The following is a 20,448-nucleotide window of genomic DNA, read 5'->3' as shown; positions in this document are numbered from 1 at the left end:
CAGCACTCATCACAGCAGTTAATAGTCCACCAGAAAAGCATAATAATAGTATAGGAATACAAGAAATAACAAGAGTGCATTTGATTGGCCAGGAATGCATATCTGCTATTCAGAGAATAGGAATTTGCTTATAGTGCAATTATTGAGAAAAAACCCAGCATTAATTACACAAATCCAGTTTTCCCAGCAGATCAGTGTACAAAGAAATGAATGTAAATAAAAAATAAGGGTCAGTTTGATGAGTGTTTCAGCAATCAACTTAAAATAATTCATTCAGCATAATTATACATGTGTTTTGGCTAGAACAACTGAATTAAGTGACTCTACACTGAAAGAGAAAAATAAGTGCAGTGTTCATCAGGAACGCTCTTATTGAAAGTGATAGCATGATACCATTAGGAAACTCAACAAGACACTCTACATTCATGCATTAAGAGAAGAAGGCTGAACATCTGTTTCCCACTATTGAATTCACAAAAGGGGCTTCTCTGGGCAGGGAAGAAGTGAACAAACAATAGTCGGAGAAGGTTATCTCTGACATTTAAATGTTGAAGTATCACAAAAATGACGTAACGTGAGAATGAAATGGCTGAAATAATGGTGTGCTAAAAGTTAGCTTAGCAAATGAAGCACAGATAACAAGAACAAGCAAAACCTCTGCCCATCACTCTTTAAAATGTGTACAATGAATGATCAGTTTATGAACAGCATGCTTTTTTATTCAAGATGTACAAGGTGGCATGAAATGGTTTTAGAGAAATACACAATGAAGTTTCACCAAATATTTCTCTAGCCATTAAAAAAAAGTGACAATTAAAAGATGTGTCTATAAGTGTTAAAAAATTCCAGACATAACAGTCAAACTAAAGAAAAAACAGAGTTTTATCTTGGATGTGACATTTTCTTTTCTTCTTTTCTTTCCATTTCCACAACCACGAGTCTTGGAAAGGGAGCAATAATAAAAGATAAATGGAAACAAGAATCAACTCGCTGCCAAGGGCTGTAATACAATACCTCAGCATTTCAAGGGTAAATCAGTGTGAACTGCGTTTGCCGTCCCTCTGAAAAAACGAAGTATTAAACTTCCGTTCAGTCAATGCGGACTGCTCAAGGGTAGGAAATCGGTGTCAGAGAGGGGAAAAAAAAAGGTGGGGGGAGAATAAATGAGGGGGGAAGGGGAAGTGTAAAAAAAAAAAACCCAAATAACAAACCAAAACCAACACCAACCGCGAACAAAAAAAAAACCCAAAAAACCCCTAAAACAACAACAACAAAACAAACAGGCAAAAACCCAACCCAAACAAACAAAACCAAAGCCGGGTTTCCCAAAGAGAGCATGGAGCTGAGCGGATGAGGAGAGGCAGCGCGGCTGCTCCCAGCCCGCTCCGCAGCGCTCGGGGGAGAGCGGCGGCTGCGGAGGCGAGAGGGGCAGCGAGTGCGGCCCCGGAGGCGGCCCCGCAGCCCTGCCCAGCCAAGAGGGAGCCCCTGCCTGCTTCCTCCGGGCCAAGGTGCGAGCCCTGCCTGCTTCCTCCGGGCCAAGGTGGGAGCCCTGCCTGCTTCCTCCGGGCCAAGGTGGGAGCCCTGCCTGCTCCCCCTCAGCCGAGGCGGGGGGGAGCTCTGCCTGCTTTCCTGCCCGGGCCAAGGGGGGAGCCCTGCCTGCCTGCCCCCAGCCGAGGTAGGAGCCCTGCCTGTTTCCCCCTCTGTCAAGGGGGGAGCCCTGCCTGCCTGCCGGGCCAAGAGGGGAGCCCTGCCTGTTCCCCCTCAGCCGAGGTAGGAGCCCCCTGTCAAGGTGGGAGCCCTGCCTGTTCCCCCTCAGCCGAGGTGGGAGCCCTGCCTTCCTGCCCACCCCAGCCCAAGCGGGAGCCCTGCCTGCCGCCTCCCCCCTCCCTCCCTGCCAAGGTGGGCTCTCTGCCTGCCTGCCTCCCTGCCAAGGTGGGATCTCTGCCTATCCTGCCTGCCTGCCGCCCTGCCCGCCCCAGCCAAGGTGGGAGCCCTGCCTGGCCTGCCCTGGCCTGCGGCGAGCTCGCTGTCAGCCTTGCGGCGGGGCTCTCCGCGCGGGCTCCTTTAAATTGAGGGCGTTTCGTGTGTCTCGCCGGCTGTTCTCGGGTTTAAAGAGAAAGGGGCCAGAACGAAGCGGGAAGGTGATCTTTGCCCGGCGGCTCTTCAGTGGGGAGTAGGTGCTTTTGTTTCCTTGTTCCCCGTCCCGGGGAGGCTGCAAGGGTACGTGGGGGAGCAGCACGGCTCGGCTCGGCGGGCACCGCGGGGGTGGCTGCTGCCGCTGGCTGCTTGTGGGGTCGCGGGGCTTTGGTGAGGGTTTTTCCCTCCCGCTCTCTACCGTGGGAGTTTGAAAGCATGGCGGAGGCGCAATGAGAGCGTGCGTGGGTGTGTGGCGGAGATCCACGCGTGGCTCTCCCGGGCCTCGCCGCCGTGAGGATGCGGCTGCTGGCGGGCTGCCCCGGGCATCCCGCGGAGGGCCGGGGGCTGCGGCGGGTTTGCTTGGTCCTGCCCCCGAGGGGCAGACCTGGGAGCAGCGCTTCCAGCACTCATGGCAAAGCCATTAGCTCAGCCCGGCTGCGGAGGGGCCCCGAGGAGGACAAACGCATCGGACTCCGCGGCGGGTGAGAGCGGGGCGGGCAAGGAGGGATGGGGGGTGGCTCTTACAGTGCGCTCACCCCTGGCCTCAACCTCTGGTTTATCTTTATGGCTTCTCTAGGCAGCCCTGGGGCGCTGGTGGTGCGAGATGAGGAGGGCGGGTTTGTGCGGGGCTGCGGCAACGGCGGGCGGAGGCGGCCGAGCTCCGCCGGGCGCTCCCGGCCCCTCCGCCGCCCCCGGATAGAGAACGGGACCCTTCTTGTGCCAAAAGGCGCCCTTGCTTAGCCCAGGGCTCTTGGTTTCCTCTTCAGGCTCTAGATTCAAATCTCCGGGGACGGAGTTTCGCTTTTAAGAAGGCTCTGTTTCTTTGCGAGCGTTCTAGATGTAGGGAGTGAAGGTTGCTGTTATCTGGGATTGCTGTGTGCGTCCTGGTGCGGTGGTGACATCTGAGCCTGCTGGCTCTGCACGCTCCGTTTCTTCCCTGACGTTCTAGGTGTAAGCAATGAAGGTTGCTGTTACCTGGGATTGCTGTGCATCCCGGTGCAATGGTGACACCCGCTCGCTCTGTTTCTTCACTGACGTTCTAGGTGTGAGTAATGAAAGTTGCTGTTTTCCAGGATTGCTGTGTACATCCTGGTGCAGTGGTGTCATCTGAGCCTGCTGGCTCTGCGCGTTCCTGGGGGAGTGCAGCTCCTGGGACAGTAGGACAGATGCACTGCAGGCTCCCCAGTGCAGTTTCAACATACTTCTGACATTACTCTGCAATGGAAAATGAACAGATTATTATCGGTTTTCCATGTGCATTATGTGTTTTTTGTTTCGTTGCAAAGTGGATGCTGTGCCAAATGTAACAGTTTGATGAGGGTTTTGTGACGTGGATTGTGATTTAATAGGAAGTTTCTAAATAGGACATTCCTGAATTTATTCTGTATGGCGCCATGAGCCATCTATCAGGATTATATTGCCCTTGTTGGAACCATGGTCAAACTTATGTGAAGGTGGTGAAGTGCTGAAGAGTCAATATTATCCTCAAGTTCTAGCTGCCACTTACTTTATCCTGCTGACTTATTTGGTTACTTTATTTATTTTACCTACAGTCTTATTTAAATTGGCACACTTACTATGCACAGTACTTCTTCAACTCTACTTTACACCTCTCAGTTAAACTTCACACTAATTTCAGGACAGGATTTAGAAATGGAATATCATAATTAAAAGCAAAGCTGATGATTGGAAGTCAGCTTGTGGTACTGCATAGTGTCCTTACCGCAAGAGATACTTCTACTCCTTGTGAGATGTGATATGTTAGTTTAAATATGTATTTTATTTTCTAACTGGTGGGGGTTGAAACTTTTGTACTATTTTTTAATTGCCATTTTGCTTAAACAATCAGAAAAACATATAGTAAGAGCCATGCAAAGAGGAATCAACTTCAGAGGTTTTGGACAGTGTTAGGAATCAGGCTCAGTTTCCAGAAGTTATAATTTTATGAGCAAGTAGATATTGAATGTTCCTAAAGTTTTGCTCTAGGAGCATACAGTTTGTCTGTGTGAGAAAGACTTTCTGCTTTCCTTTTGGTAAGGGAGATGTTATCAAGGCAATAAAATTGTTTCTACTAGGCATAGTGCTGAGAATGTCTAGGCTTCCGATGATTAGAACAGGTTTTAAAGTGCAGTTAACTTTGTTTTGGTCTGGTCTCAGACCAAGGGCCTTCCTTACAGGTACAAAGTGTTGGTAAGCTGATGTGCCAGGCTCTCCATCCTCCCCTCAAAGTGCTGCACACACTTGTAATGTGTATTCATAATGTAAAGGACAAAGGCTTCTTGTGATTAAAACGTACTCTATCAGTGTAGGTCACATTTTGATGCAAGCCATGAAAAATTCTAATTGACTAATGAGTTTCAGATGGTGGTTCCCCTTCAGTGCCCCTCCCCCTGCTCCTAATGTACAGTGTGTTCCAAGTTAATCTGGGAAAACTCAGAAACCTTGGGCTAAATTGGTTGTGGTATAGTTTATAAGGATAATAAAATATCTAGAAAAATTAAATTTCCTCATAAAGATATGCTGCTGCATTTGTCAGCTCATGTTTTATCTGCTTGTTTATAGTAGTGGGCAAAGTTAAGATTAGATGTAAGGTACCTGTATGATAATGCAGATAAGAATGACCTGTTGTTTCTGATAGAAGGGAAGGCTCTGCAAATAGCTCTTGGAGAGACAATATGCAAGGTAGTAGCAGAATGACTTTAAAAACGATTGTGTTTGTTTTTATGCATGTAAAAGGGCAAAAGGAGAGTGATTACTCTTCTGTAGTAAACTGGAAATTGAAGGTGGTAAAGACTGACTAAGTAACATCTAACAGTGAGTGGCAAGTCTCTGGGTTTTTTCTTACTGTTTCTTTTAGTCCATTTTTAGCATTTCAAGAAAAGAAGCTTTCACAGTTTCATTTGGGAAAGTCATTCCACTGTCTAGCAGATCTCACCGTGGGAAACAGTTTCCTGACATTAAAAAATGAAAAGTTTTTAGTTATTTTTGTGGCTCTCAATGGAAGGCATTCATGTATCTTTTTTTCCCCTCTTTCTGCATGTATGTGTGTATATACACATATGTACATATATGTGGAAAAACAAGAGCATCCTTTAGTCTGTGAACTGATATTATACTCTCCAAATCTGAAAAATATGTCAACACTGAGACAGGAAAACTGAAGTAAGTTTTTAAAATGTATTTATCCTTTTTTCTGCCATGTCTATAAAACTGGCACTTGATGATGTGAAGGTGGTGATTGCAATATGAGTCCCAAATTGTGGGCAGCTTCATTTCTACTTGCACAATTATGCATTTTGTTCTGCAGCTCAATCTGTTTATGAACACTGAATCTTACCCCTTTTTTGCACTCAGCTTGGTGTTGCAGTTAGTGAATGATGCATGCAGTCCATTTAAACTCCAGTAAAATTTCAAAAGTTCTGTTCTTTTCCATCTGCTTGAGGTGATTAGAGCTAGCAGGGAGATCCAGCAGAGACGCTTGCCAGATACACTCATGAGCTCTGTTCTGGCTTTTGATCCTGTGTCTCCTCTCTTCCCAGGCTGGCTGCTTTCCAGTAGCATTACCTTCTCTCTGAGACAGCAGGAGATTGTCTGTGTTTATGGCTGATACCCCTCTGTCAAAGCCAATGTACAGGCTATGCTCAGGTTCCAGTTCCTTCAGAGAAAACCTTGCTGATCTTGTCAAAGTTGTGTCTGTTTCCTCTATCATTGACAGTGGGGCAATTGCACAGTTGTGTGTGTGACGTTTAGTTTCTTCTACAACTGGTGGCTAATGTGCTTCCTCAGTCATGTTATAACAAATTTCATTGCACAAGCTCAAAGCCTGCCTGTTTAATCCTGATCAGATTTATGAAAAAGAGTTTTTGAACCCAGGGTCTGAGGCAAAGTTATGGCATCTTCTGTTCCAGTAGTTCCAGCTTTTAGAGCGGCTGGGCCACTGAGCTGGCATGTGTGCAGGTGTTCAGTCCTGGGTAGCTCTGGTTTGGCTGCCAGCTGCACAGAGCCAGTCACTGACCTTGTCTGCTGGGCAAGAGTGCCTGGGGGGCCAAACCTGGTGTCTGTAACAGTGTCCCTTCAGCTCTTATGTCAGCTCTCCTGCAAAGGGCCCATCACGTAGCACCTTTGCATCAGAGGTGATTTGATTGGTCACTGGAGGGAGGTCTGCATTTGCTTTATGATAGATTTTCCCCCTCCATAGACACTTTAACTTGTGTTTATTGTTTTCTAACTGAATACAAATAAAAATGCTTGTTTCACTGGATACTTCACATCTATGCTAATTCTTAAGTCAAGTCATAAAGATCAGGTGACTCCGCAAGACTTCTTCATTCCTGACCTGGAAGGATTTTATGTGGGAGCAAGCTGCAAGAAATGGTTCAAGCCCCTTTTTGGTTGAGAATTAATGCACATTTAATTGGGAACCAGGTTGAAGTGACAGTGAAACTCGTGGTGCAGAGAGCCCTGCATAGCCAGCAGCTTCTCAGTGTAAGCTGTTATGCATATCTGCTGGAACTGGGTGGGTAAATTGGAGTAAAAACTTATTGGTTTACATGATTATCTAGCAGGAGGGAGCACATGTGTTTTCTTTGTATGGACATCTATGCATACATGCAAGCTTTTATATGTTTACAGTTTTTCCTCCCTTTTGATACTTGGTTTAAGAAAATAATCACAATTTTACAGGTAAGGAGGGTGGTTGGAATAGGAGAGGGAATTGAATCTGGGGATCTGCAACTGAGTGCCTTATTGTGCATCCAGTTATACTTTCTGGATTAAACAGTCTTTGCCTCCTGTGTGTTTTGAGTACAGTGTATCATTCTTGATTCCTTTTTTCCTACCCGTTAACCTCAACAAAAGCCAGTAGAAACACAGAAGATCACTTGTTTGATTCTCATTGCTTTCACCTGATGATCACTGATAACAATCACCAGATAGCGTAAGGTTACACTGCTGGCAAAATACAAGCAATGAACTGCAATAAACAGATAACTAAATGCTCCACTGTAGAGCAAAATAAGAACTTCACTGTTCAGTAGGAGCGAGCAGAGAGAAACAGGACCTTTTAGTGTTGAATGTGATACACATTTCTGGGTGTACTGTAAACCATCCCACACTGAATTCTTCATCTAGACAATGAGGCTAAGAATTTGAGACATCCTCCTCTCATTGCGAGAGGCTGAAAAAAAGGGTTGTGCTACATGAATATGAACTGTAACAAAAGAGGATGAAAAGTAGTCAAAGACTGTTCCTCATCTACATTCTGAATAGTAGGGGGAAGTACTTGCTTTAAAGCATTTAGAGGTAAGTTTTGAAAATGCTTCTGCAAATCAAGTCAGCCTCAACAGTTTACAGAGAGTGCAACATTCTAAAAAATATTTGTCATGTTTGTGTTGGCTAGTTTTAAACAGCTGTATATATGGTGATTTGATGTTGCTGTTAGAAAATGGTGAGATTAGGAAGCCCAATATTTTTTGGCTCCTTGGTTCATACTTTGTCTGCCAAAAGGAAAAGGATTAAATAGTTGTTGGGGCCAGAGACTTGCCTCAGCTGTGCTGATGTATCCTTAAAAGCTGCTGTCCACCTCTGATGCAAGTTGGTCCATCCCTCTGACCTCACTGAGAAATTGTCAACAAACTTTTCTTCAGTTCACTAAAATATAAATATAGTAAGACATTTTAAGGAAGAGATTTGAAGGTATCTGAGTGATGAAACAAGGGCCTGGCCTTCACCACAGGGAGAATCTTCATACAGATCTTGAAGGAGCTCAGTACTCCATTGCTGTAACCTTCACAGAACTCTCACATTTTGGCTTCTTCCTGGATCCCAGCTACTGTGTGATGAAGTTCTAATAAGTGTCTAAAAAGTACAATTGATGAAGTAGATGAACTATTTATTGAAACTTGGGTACTTCAGTGCTGAAGTGTTGTGAAGGCTTAAGTTGAATTTAACAGGTTCAGCAGCAATCAGTGTTTGCATGAAGGCTAATTCAGAGCTTGAAAGTTTCTGATGCTTGGAATTTGTTAACTGATCTCCAGTATAACTTGTAGAGTTTGTGACAGGAGATACTCTGCTCCTTGGAAGCTGAGTTTTAATTTTTTAATAATTAAAAGTCCAAGGTAGGAATTTTGTGGATTTTACTGAAGTGTAGGGCAGTTTTTCAGAAAAGTAGTGGAGAAGTGAAAAATTTTGGGTTTTTTTGGAAATGAAATCAAAGAAAATTTACACAGAGGTAAGGTTGGCTTGTATGTGATTTATCTGTGATTCTTCAGGCTCTTCATCAGTATTAACTTTCTCGTTCCTCACTCTGCATGCCCTCTTCACAAATTAGTGCATACATTATTTTCATTCAGAGCTTTATTTCAAGCAGACCTAGTCCCAGTATAGAAATGCATTAATCATTTTCACCTTCTAGAGTGAAAATGATTAATGAATCTCTATTTCTCTATTTCTATCTCATTTTCACCTTCATTTTGTCACCTGCCTGTCTGGCTTTTGTTATCTTTCCAGTTTCTCATTCTGAGGATGTGTCATATGAAAACCACCTTAAACTCAGAATACCCTTCCTGTCTCTCTTTTTTCTTCTTACTTACCGGAGTTACTATGAGACTGAAGCACCCTTTCATCCTCCAAAATCTTTGTTCTCACACTTTGCTTCCCTGAATGAATCTCAAAAGTTTCTTGGGACTTTACACAGCCTGATTGCTGAGTTAGGTCAATATGAAATATACTTCAAGACAATGCTGTATTTTAGAGACAAACTGAAATAACATCCCTATTCCCCCAATTCTCTACTCTGCACTTCCACAGAAACAAGCCTGAGATGTAAATACACTGCAGTGCTTCTTCCACAGACACTTGTGGAAACCCAGACTGCTTCCATATAGCTGTTTAAGAAGCCTTCCTTCTTTTTTATCTTGTCTTAAAGAGATGTATCTTTGACACCCTAGAATTCCTTCAGCCCCACCAGTGTCAGCAGCCTGTATTGTGCCTGGATGACTGTCAGTCATAATAATAATGTTATTATAATGCTGGGGATTAATTAACCCCAGCTTTCCATAGAGCACTTCATATCCATGGTCCTGGAAGTGATGAAGTGGGGTGAAAGAAAAGGCTATTGCCTGTTGTTTTCTTCTGCACAACCCAGCTTAGTGTGTGTGTGCCAATTTTTACCCTTCTAGCAGGGCACATCCTGTGTAGAGTTTCCTGATTAATACTGCTCTGAGCATCCATGAAATATAAATAACAGTATATTTGGGTTGAAAGGCACCTCCAAGTGTCATCCAGTCTAACTCCCTCCACAAAGCATGTATGAAATGTGAAATTCTTCCCGGTCAGGAGGTGCAGGGTATAACTGATTCCTTTAGTGAAATAGTTCTGCTTTTTCTGTTGTATTTTTCCAATTTGTATGTAAAAAGAAACAAATAGCAGGATTTTCCCAAATATTTAGATACATACACTCAGGAACAAGAATTCTCTTTTTTTTTTCTTTTTATTTTTTTGCTTTTTTTTTGCATTTTACCAGTATCATTGCAACGGTAATTCAAGAGAAAAAAACTTCTGGCTCTCACTGTATCAGTGGAGGTTATAGACCCCAGAAAATGGTCAAAATTATTTGAAGGCTCTTTCTTCAAGCAAGTATGTGATAGATCCTTGATCTTTCCCCTATAAAGTTGTCTTTGATGACAACTGGTGTCAGTTATCTGTCTTGCCTCTGTTTCTATCCAAAATGATTTGAAAGAGTAATTTATGTGGTTCTGAGTAACGTAGAGAAACTAAATATGTTGTCATTGAAATTCCTTAGCTATTGGTAGCTTCTAGTCTGAATCAATCTGTTTTGAGAGTGACAGTCCTGACTGATTTTTGCAGAGCTAACAGTCCAAGTCTTTTCCCTCCCCTCCCTTGCAGCCTGCCCTAAATGAACAGATATGATTTGAATTTAATTAACCCGGAAGCCATAAATCCAAACTGACATTTTTACAAAGTCAGTTTCACAACAGAGCTGTGCATGAGTTAAGTACTTTAGTCTGCTTTAAAATGCTCTGCCTTCAAAGAAACTTTGATACATAAGGATTTTTTTTTGTTAGAAAAATGTAAAATCTACTCATAATTCAGAAATATGTGTTTATAGAAGAGAATAAATCTTTTTTATGTATGTTTTTTCTTCTCCCTCACTGAAAAAAAGTTGTCTAATTTCAATAAGAAGTATATTTGTAGTGATAGCTGCGCCTATCTCAAGGGCAAGCTAAACTTCAGGACTTAGGGTGAGGTGTTGTCAAAAAGAGCTTATGCAGACCTTTTTGCAAACACGGAGTTTATTTACACAGAGTAGGTTAAAAATGCTGAAGTACTTTAATACAAATATTAAGATATTCCAAATACCATTACATACATTAGGAAAAGTCAGTTACATCACAATTTTATGGAAAGGCAATTAAATTTTTATTTTTATTTTTTTTTACATTTAGTAAATATTGTCTCTTTTGACATAGAAATTGGTTTCAGTATTTTTGTTATTGAGGCCACAATGGATAGTATAATAAATTGGGGTTTTTTTCTGCTGTTGTTTTTATGGTCACAAATATCTCTTACCTGGTATGAAAGGTATGCAGAGGACAGAGGGAAAGCGTTTGCAGGTTCATAAATTGAAGGCAGTTGACATGTCTTAGTACAATTGGTGTGGAGAATAGGCAAAGGACTCTTCCTTGTGGGTCTCACATTCACTTCATGTCTTTCTGGTGCCACCTGTACAAGAGCTTGTGTGGTGGTGTTTGAGGGTCCCCAGGACGAGGAAGAAATGAGAATCTTGACTCCGTGTTTCAGAAGGCTGATTTATTATTTTATGATATATATTATATTAAAGAAAATGATATATTAAACTATACTAAAGAAAGAAAGGAGACATCAGAAGGCTTAACAAGAATGAATAATAATAACCCATGACAGAGAGTCCGACACAGCTGGCTGTGATTGGCCATTAATTAAAAACAATTCACATGGAACCAATCAAAGATGCACCTATTGGTAAACCATCTCCAGACCACATTCCACAGCCAGCAGATAATCATTGTTTACATTTCATTTCTGAGGCCTCTCAGCTCCTCAGGAGAAAAGTCCTAGCAAAAGGATTTTCTTAAAATATGTCAGTGACAACCTTGTGTCTGCTGGTTGGGGTAGGCTACAGCCTACCAGGCAAGGAAGTATTTCAGCTCACTGCTACAATTGCTACCAGATTCTTTCAGAGAGGGAAAAATAACCTTGCACACTTCTGCCCCAGGTGGAGAACTAGCCCTTGAGGCACAGAGATAGCTCCAGCAGTGGCTCCTGTGACTGACAATGCTTAACACATCATATGTTCAAAATTAGTTGTCTTACCTGAGAAGTTTCAGTAAGTCATCACTGAAGCAGAGGAAAATTTGGGAAGTGGCGAGTGACCAACACTAGCTGTTCTGCTGCTTTCTTAAGAAATTATGCTATTGAGTCAATATATTCGGTGTAGTTTTTCCTTGAATAATTTTGAAGCTGTAGAATAGACTGTTTCCATTTAGTTACAGCATTTATTAATTGTTGATAAGTTTACTGTAGGAGCACAATTTGGTTGTTGCCATGTTTTTCCTGGGCATGGTCCAAAAATCTCTGAAGCTCTCCAGTTAATCTGAATTGGTATTGGGTGTTGGGTCAGGCATCATAGTGAGTTGTTAGCTTTGTGCAAAATGTTTATTTTCATTTGATTTTAATAATTCCTTACAGAACATTTTGTTGTGTTGGCAGCATGTAGCTTGGTGAGTACAAATGAGGTTAACATTTGTCTGTATGATTTAATCACTTACAAAAAAAAAATCCATTAACAAAACAAAGTTTTGGTCACTGGTGTGTGTGACCCTGTGTTAGATCCACCTCTGTTTGTCTGATATCTGACTTCTTAGGCACATGATTAATGTTGTCATGATTGAATCACAGAATGGTTCAGGTTGGAAGGGACCTTAAAGCCACCTCATTCCAGCCCCTTCCCTACCATGGCAGGGACACCTTCCATTGGACCAGCACGCTCAAAGACCTGTCCAACCTGCCCTTGAACACTTCCAGAGATGGGCATTATATTCTGGTTGGGATTATTTCCTACAATTCTAAAAATGGCGCGCGTGAGACTTTAATTGGTATAATGAAGAACTATTTTCTTTTTTTTTTTTCCTTTTTAGATAACTTTGTGAACAGGGGACGAGAGGATAAGCCATGTGCACTGCCCTGAGCCCGAAGGCACGAGGGCCTGGCCTCTCCGACATGCACCAGTACAGCCAGTGGCTTGCCAGCCGACACGAGGCCAACTTGCTGCCAATGAAGGAGGATTTGGCCCTCTGGCTCACAAACCTCCTGGGTAAGGTACAGCAAGATGGAATGCACCTGCTGGGCAGTGTGAGAGCTCCTTTCACTGTTAGCTGGGGATTCAGATTTCTTTGTGTTTCAAAAATCAACTTATGATTACGTAGCTACCGTCATGTAACACAAATATTAGCAAGGTCAGAAAAACTGAGGATTCATTTGCCTCCATTGTGTTTCTGTGAGTAGCATAACTGAACATTATACATTCTGTGTTTAGCTTTCTTTCAAATTTCCTTTTTTTTTTTTTGCATGTATTTTCTGTACCTGTACCACTAAGCTAAATAATACTGATTGCTGCCTTCACCTATGTCTTCCATTTTTATTGATAGGCCTCCTGAAGAGTATGGTGTAGTGAGTGTCTTGAGCAGGAGAAACCATTTAATAGCTCTTCTCTGACCAAGTGGTCAAGTAATTATAATTGCTGCCCGAGACAATGCATGCTGAGACTTGTGGTAGCCTGTGCATAGAAGGGTTTGACCTAGCATAGCTGGGACCTAGAGATTTACTGGTGTGCATCTTGGTGGCTGAAGACAAAGCTTGCTGTTTTCAGAAGAGGATGCAAACCAAAATTGAGGGGAAAAAATCAGGTACATATAAAAAGAGCAAATGAGATTGCACATCTCTTTCCTTCTTGCCAGGAACAAATTATTCAAGAAAGTGGAATTTAGAAATTATGAGCTAGGAAATAGTATGTTGTTTCCTGAGAACACTCAGGGAAAAATATTTTTTATGTGATCTCTGTAAATACAGAGGCTACTACCAAAGAAATAGATGACTTAGAGAATACCTCATCCATAAGGGAGACATCTCATTAAATAAAGAGAAGAAAAATATTTCAGAAGCTATGTTTACATGAAACCTTAGTTGATGGGATTTTGGAAGAAAATTTGGTGTGCATGGTTTTGGAGGATTTATTTAATTAAAAAAAAATTCTGAAAATCTGTTCTGGTGAGACGTGGGCAGTGTCTTGTCATGGCAAATGCTGTAGTTAAACCATCTCAGTGATACCATACAGTAACAGAGTATATCCAGTGTCTTTCATCAGCACATTCTATATTGCTTTATTTCCTCTTTTTTAAGAGAAAGAAAAGGAAATATCACTTATGTTATGACAGATGTGATCAATAAGCACAATGTCAATAGAACACAATATCCTGCAGATAGACAATACCTATTTTTAAGTTGAGTTATGAATCCACAACTGGAAAAGTGGCAGGTGTTTTAAATTATTTATTTGTATGGTACTTCCATTTAAAATAATATGTTTTGAATATAAAATTGTCTATGCAAAACCAGAACAAAATTCAGAACTTTTCATTCCAATTATCACAAGACAGTAATGCAGGTGACTGTTTTTTGAATTGGAAGCAGCACATTCCATTAAGGATTCAATATATTGTTTAAATGTTTTGAACAATGAAGTTTTAGTGATCCACTCAAGAACAAATAGAAGATTGCTTGCAGTTTGTAACAGTTCTCCCAGTGATAAGTTTAGGAATGAGGTCACTCTTTGAGCAAGAAAGTAGCAACCAGCAGGAGGTTCTGAAATGCCAGCTGTAATTAAATATCTGATTTTTCATATGGACACCAAGTTCTGCACTGCAGGACTAAATGGGCACAACCTTCTTTTAATTAAGCAGTGTATACAGCTCATTTGCTTAATGCATTACCACACACCTTCTTGCACCAAGCTCTCCTTTTCTCAGAGTTTGTGCTGATGAATTGAAATCATAGTGTTTTGTTAGAGTGCTTTGAATTCCTATGTAGACATTGTTATTCAAATTAATAATTCAATCAAATTAAAATTCACATTCAAAATAAATGAGGTGTGAATTAAAATAATTATTCATAAGAGTATATTAACTCAGAATTCAAATTTTGTTTAATTACTGCATAATTTGGACAAACTTTAAATAGAGAAGGTATGTGTGAGGATGCTGCTGTGCAGTAAAATAGAAATGAATATACAGCATGCATTTTTCAGCATCCAAAAGGATAGAAGAATATGGAAGGCTTTTTTTGTTTGTTTTGGGATTTTTCCTGTCTATGTGGAAGAAGCAATGTATTTTGAATTAATGCTCAGTAGATCTTTACATGCATAGATATGCAAGTAACACGGAGCAGATAATACTGTGTGTATCCACACCCTAGCTTGCTCTGTCTGTGACTTCTGTGGCTTCATTGTAAGTGGCCTTATTGCAGTTTTCATGCAGTAAGATTCCTCAATTCATAAAGGAAATTAATATGCATTTCATTTAATTTTTGCTGGTTTGTTTCATTTATATTTTGTCATTCATCTGTACTAGGACTCAACAAGGACACATAATATTTTCAAATAAATATAGATTAAAAAAATAGTATTTTAGGCAAATACAGGGCTGAAACTCTTTGAGGTAGTTTGATCAAGGGATGGTTTTTTAGGAGATTTTTGTGGAGAGACAGTTATGTTCTATACAGTGTTACTGGAAGTTGGAATGGTGTTGGTTTTGCAGCAGCATAGCCTGATGTGGGTTCAAAACCAAGCTGGGAATCATTATTGGGTTGTTGCACTTTATAATATGAATGAAGTGTTTTGATATCAGATAGAAAGCAGGAATAGCTAGAATTTGACCTTATTCAATTGATAAATTAGAAAAGTGAGATACATGGTGCAGCTGGAAAATAACGTTGGGAGAATTTTTAATCCTGAGACTTTGCATATTTAATTTAGCATGGACATTGTTGTGGGGGGTTTTGTTTAGTAATCACCAGTACTTTTGTGTGCACTTTGCTAATTATTTTTTGGAACCATGTCAGAGAAACTCAGAGCTTCTGAGAGGACAGCTCATCTTTACAGCTCCATTGCTGAATAGATTTTAGCTGTCTGGGGGATGGAAAAAGGACACTGCAGATGAAATCCATGTGTCAGATAGGATTAACTCATATGATATTGTACCTTAGAGCATTTTCAAAGCGGGACACGTCAGTGTTGTGGTTTGTCTGCTGGAAAGGAAGATGGTAGCCATGGATGTTGTGTCTCCTGTCCTTGCTTCTCTCTGTTGAGCTTTGGTGTCTCAGTCAAGAGTGGCAGCGACAAAGATAACAAGATGTGTTAATCTAGCTGATTTACAAGGCATAATGATCTCTGAGCCTTGTTTCTATTAGGTATAGAGCTGGTGAAGCACTTGGGAATGCTTTCACTTCTGACAAACTCCAAATTTGGTAGATTGTATGTATACTTACTTTAGTAGAATGTTCTTGTGGACACTGAAAAAGTTCTATTCCACCCTGAGCAAGCTGCATATGGGAATTAGCGCACTTGGGCCACAGAACTCTTCTAGTAGAGGCAAAATGGCAATTTGAAAGATTTGCTTGTTTGCTTGACTCTCTAGTGAAGCAGAAGCAGAATGGCTGACATGAGGAGGAGAGGGCCTCCTCGCCAGCCTGTAGTTTAGGTTTCCCTTTTTCCTCTTGGGCAGTTGTGTGGACCTCTAATCTTTTTCTCCATTCCCAGAATTTATTTATGAGCTGCCGAGGGTTATATTGTCTTTTTATTCCATCCAGCTTCATTTAGCACATGGGACTGACTACACCTCAGGCATATGTTGGGTTCCAAGGTTTCAGTCCTGAGCCCTCTTAACAGAAGAGGGCTTCAGAAGCTCATAGCTGAGGGGCCAGGGAATGCAAGATGCTGAGAAATTGGACATGTAAATATTGAACATTGTTTGATGCATGTGAAAGTTGCTTGGGTGCAAAAGTGAAGGAGGCTTGGAGGAACCAGAGGTGAGGATGTTAGGAGAGGCATCAAGCTGAAGACAAGGCTAAGTGTTTAAGAGGTTGAAGGAGGTGTACAGTTTGAAGTTGGAGAATGATGAGTCTTCTGCAAAAAAAAAGTATCTTTCTTTGATTCTGAATTAAATCTGTGTCAGCTTAGTGTTCTTGCTCACCTTGTTGCCTAAGAGCATTCTGGAACAGAACGTGTATTTTCAACTTCAGTTTGTTCAGATCGATCCACCTGGGAAATACAGGTTTTAATTAAAACCTGTATTTCACAGGTTCACAGTATTCACAGTACTGATACCTCCAGTGATTCTACTGGCACTGATATAGTTTTTTACTTAGTTGAGTTGCTTTATAATTTTTTTTTATTATCAGCATGCCTTTGAAATTTTTTATGTCCATTTCAAGTAAGTAATAATGTCTCAATGCTTTCAAAATCATGTCTCCTACTGTCCATTATTGTAGGCAACAGAGCAGTCTTATCAGAAAAGAACCAGCTTTGTATATGCATAGTCATTGGCCTTGGTTTTCTTTATTTTTATCACATTTTGTTTTCTTGCATTTATATGCCATGGGAATTGAGAGGGTCAGGAGCAATTGTTTCAGTAGGGCCTCAGTATTGTAGATGTTTCAGAGATTCACTTGAGTGAAATATTTCTCTTTGTAAACTACTAGTTTTGTGTTACTACACAAAACTTACAATTAAAATAGTCCATCAGCAAGTTGTGAGGCTGGAGTCAGTCTTGCCCTGTAGTTATTACCCCAAGTGTGATAGAGGAATTGACTAGAATTGGGTACCTGGGTCTTCAGGTCCATCTCTTCTTCTGAATGTCTGAGACCTGTAATGAAAACTTTATCTTCAATCTCTTGGGCACACACCCAAGGCATGAACTCTCCCATTGTTTTTTCAGGGACCTCCAGTCTGGTTTTATGGGGTCCCCCAGCACTGGGTGACCTTACAGATAGTTGCTCACAGTTTGCAAGTGGTTCAGGTGCATCTGTTTGACTTTTTGAGGGGGCTTTTTCTGGTGGTTGTGGTAAAAGAGAGGGTAGGCAGCCCTTGAAAGATTTCTGAAATCCTTTGTATTCCTGGATTTTCTTCTCATACTTGCAGTGTTGTTGTTTTATTATACTTGATGTTATTACCATTCTATAAAAACATTGCAACTGCTTTCTGGTAATTGTAGGGGGAGTTGTACATTTTTAATGGAGTTTGATGTTTTTTCCACACAAATACATGGAGCAGTTTTTTTCCTCAGGTTATGAACATTACTCTTACTTGAATCAATACATTTCTACTGTTAAATATGTCAGCGTGTCTGTTTCAGCAAAGAAATGCCACCTTATGAAGCCATAAAATACAGTGAACTGAAAGCTGACACCTAATATACTTTTCATTGGAGACAGATGTTCAATGCAAAACTCATTCTTTCAGATTTCATAAAGGCAAATAGAACTCAAATAATCCAGTTTAGTGTACAATATGCAGTGACCAAACTGCTAATGCAATTCAGCATTTAAAATAATATAAATATATTGTTCAATAGCAGAAGAAGATAACCAAATTTTTTTATATCTTTCTAAAAAGAAAATATCGATAAATAAGTTTTAAGGGTTTTATAACATTCTATTATTATGAAATGATGCATCTGTATATCATAGAACAGAAGAGTTATGCAGAATGTGGGGGGGGTTTTGCTTGTGTTTGTGAGAAAATTCTGTGTTGCAAAACAAAATAAAAATTTGTAATCTGTTAAAGATACTTGAAATAATTTTTTTAGAGGAGGAGTGTATTATAAAAATTAATACTCAAGCAGTTCCTGAAGCATAGTTATTTTTAAAATTTAGCTTTCTAGTGGCTTTAGAGCATTTTATAAAAATGCTGATGGGGCAAATGGGAAAATATGTAGGCTAGAATGGTGGCAAAGTCTTTTGAGATGCTGAGCTGTTCAGGTTTTTTATGTCTGGGCTATTATAGTTTCATTCCTGGCTTCATTTAATCTGGAGATATGGCAAAAATATTATCAGTTAGGCATAAGCTAACTGCCTGTCTGCAGTGCTGCCACTGCTCCTTTGCCTGGAGAAATCATTTATGCATACAGGAGCTATAAAGTGGGCTACATGGCAAACAGAATCAAGTGGGAATAAAACAGAAAATCTTCATGTTAAAAAGATATTTCTGAAGTAAAAGGTGATAGAAAAAAACAAGGTTAGCTTCAATGAAAAACAGAAGTGTGCTGTATTTGAAGATGGTTTGCTGCAACAATCTTTCATTTTTATCTTAACCTACCAAACTGGTTTTGCCCAAAAGATGCTAAAGTATCTCAAAGTTTTCAGACAAAGGCCTAGAGAAGCCAGCTTTCCTATAGCATTTGTAAATCTTACTGCTTTATAATGCTGCTATATTCAGTATTGTGACATGGAGTATCAGGTTACAGTGTATCAGCAAGAAATTCAGTACTAATGCATATACTTCATGAATGTTATTTTTCCCCCTCTCTTCTTAGCAAAAAGAGATGGGAAAGCTTCACTTTTCCTATTTTGCTTGACAAGAAATTGCAGTGAAGCTTTTCTAAATAGATTAATATTTTCAGTTTCCAGACATCTCATGGAAGCAGGAGTGGATGTGGATGGGATGAGAAACCAGTCTCACTTCAGTTTTTAGATATTCTTCTTTTTTCTGTTTTTGGCACATTAGACTGTTGTTGCTAATGCATGCTGTGCAACAGCCTATGAAAAATGAGTTAGTAGTGTTATTTCCTAAATGGCATATTTAAATACTGGAGGAAAAAAATGCTGTCATAATTGGAAGAACAAGAATTATTCCTTGATCTTCTCTTGATATGAGTGGAAGTTAAAAGGGCTGAAAAATACAGCAGCTCATTAACATAGTGTCCAAAGTAAAGGGAAATATTTCAGTAGGAATGTGAAAATGAAAAACCTTCAATAGGAAATAGGGATATTTTTACTGAAGATTATGTTAAGATCCTGGAAGTTTAGTCTGGGATGGTAAATAATTCCCTTCCCATCTGGGGTCAGCATGCAATCTCCTCATGGCTCATGTGATCCCCTCTTCCAGGGGGATGTGATTTCATTGTTATGCAAACTTGTCTGGGCAGCTATAGAAGAGGGGACAGTTCCTGGCAGCTGAAGTAATGCCATATAGTCTGATATGAGAATTGATACAGTTTAAAAGCAGGGTATTTTAGGTTTGGTCTTTCAGTGAAAATTTTGATCTGTGTGGCAAATAGATGTATAACATGAAGTTTTACTCTCCATTATTTTGTTATGTACCTAAGTTTTCTTCTGAAAAAGAACATTCATAGGAGCATTGCAGTCACTGTCTTCTCTACTTCTTGAAGGATCAAGATTTAAGAGTCTACTAAAAATATACCACCCTTTCCTTTTTGACATGGTTTTCTACCTCTGTTACAAATCAACTCTTAGCAATTCATGCTATAACTGCCCACGCACTCTGGTGTAAACCATTTTCCTGCTGTACTCTCTCTTTTAAAACATTATGTTCAAAGCACTGGATCTTCATAAGTAAAGTGAAATACACAGGGTTGGATATGCTAGAACTATTTTTAAATATCACATGCCTTCCCAAAGAAAGCATGGGGTTTCTTTCATAATTTGCTGTATGTCTACCAGTAAAGTAGTATTGAGGTTATTCATAAAATATTCAAAGTAATGCAAGTTTTTCAGTTAAAGCTTTATTCAGTTTTTGGGGGTTTTTTGGTTTTTTTTTTTTAATTTATCTTTTTACTCAAATGCAGTCTATACCATTGCATGCTTTCTGCCATATTAACTTTCTGTTTAATGTTCAGGTAGAGAAATAACAGCAGAAACCTTTATGGAGAAATTGGATAATGGTGCCTTGCTTTGCCGGCTAGCTGAGACCCTGCAGGAGAAATTTAAAGAAAACAGCTTTGATGCAAACAAGCCTGCCAAAGTAAGTGTTGGTCAATATTCTAGCATTTAATATCAGTATCTGATGTATCCCACCATTTTGGTACTGAGGGTTTTTTTGAACAGTTAAGAGGTTTTATATGTGGAGATTCTGCAAATGGATGGGGAGGAAATTGCTCTGTGTAGAAAAATTGCAATATGAAATTGATGGAAATAATGTTTATGTGGTATTTATTTAAGTATCTATGCAAAACAGTTACTCAA

General features: G+C 40.3%; 1 protein-coding gene across 1 annotated transcript in view; it reads left to right on the top strand.

Moving 5' to 3' along the window:
- Positions 1-2,296: 2,296 nt before the first annotated feature.
- GAS2 (growth arrest specific 2) overlaps positions 2,297-20,448 on the top strand; it is a 92,048-nt gene continuing 73,896 nt past the window's right edge. The window contains exons 1-3 of the mRNA XM_071417120.1: positions 2,297-2,618; positions 12,333-12,508; positions 20,103-20,227. Of these exons, the coding sequence (XP_071273221.1) occupies positions 12,367-12,508; positions 20,103-20,227 (267 nt within the window). The 5' untranslated portion in view covers positions 2,297-2,618; positions 12,333-12,366. The remainder of the gene's footprint in view (positions 2,619-12,332; positions 12,509-20,102; positions 20,228-20,448) is intronic.

This window comes from Agelaius tricolor, unplaced genomic scaffold (genome assembly GCF_023055355.1).
Source record: "Agelaius tricolor isolate 1412-34295 unplaced genomic scaffold, bAgeTri1.0.p SCAF_67, whole genome shotgun sequence".
Taxonomy (NCBI): Eukaryota; Metazoa; Chordata; class Aves; order Passeriformes; family Icteridae; genus Agelaius; species Agelaius tricolor.
Note: the sequence above shows the minus strand (reverse complement) of the source record. Positions and strands in the feature narration are given on the sequence as shown.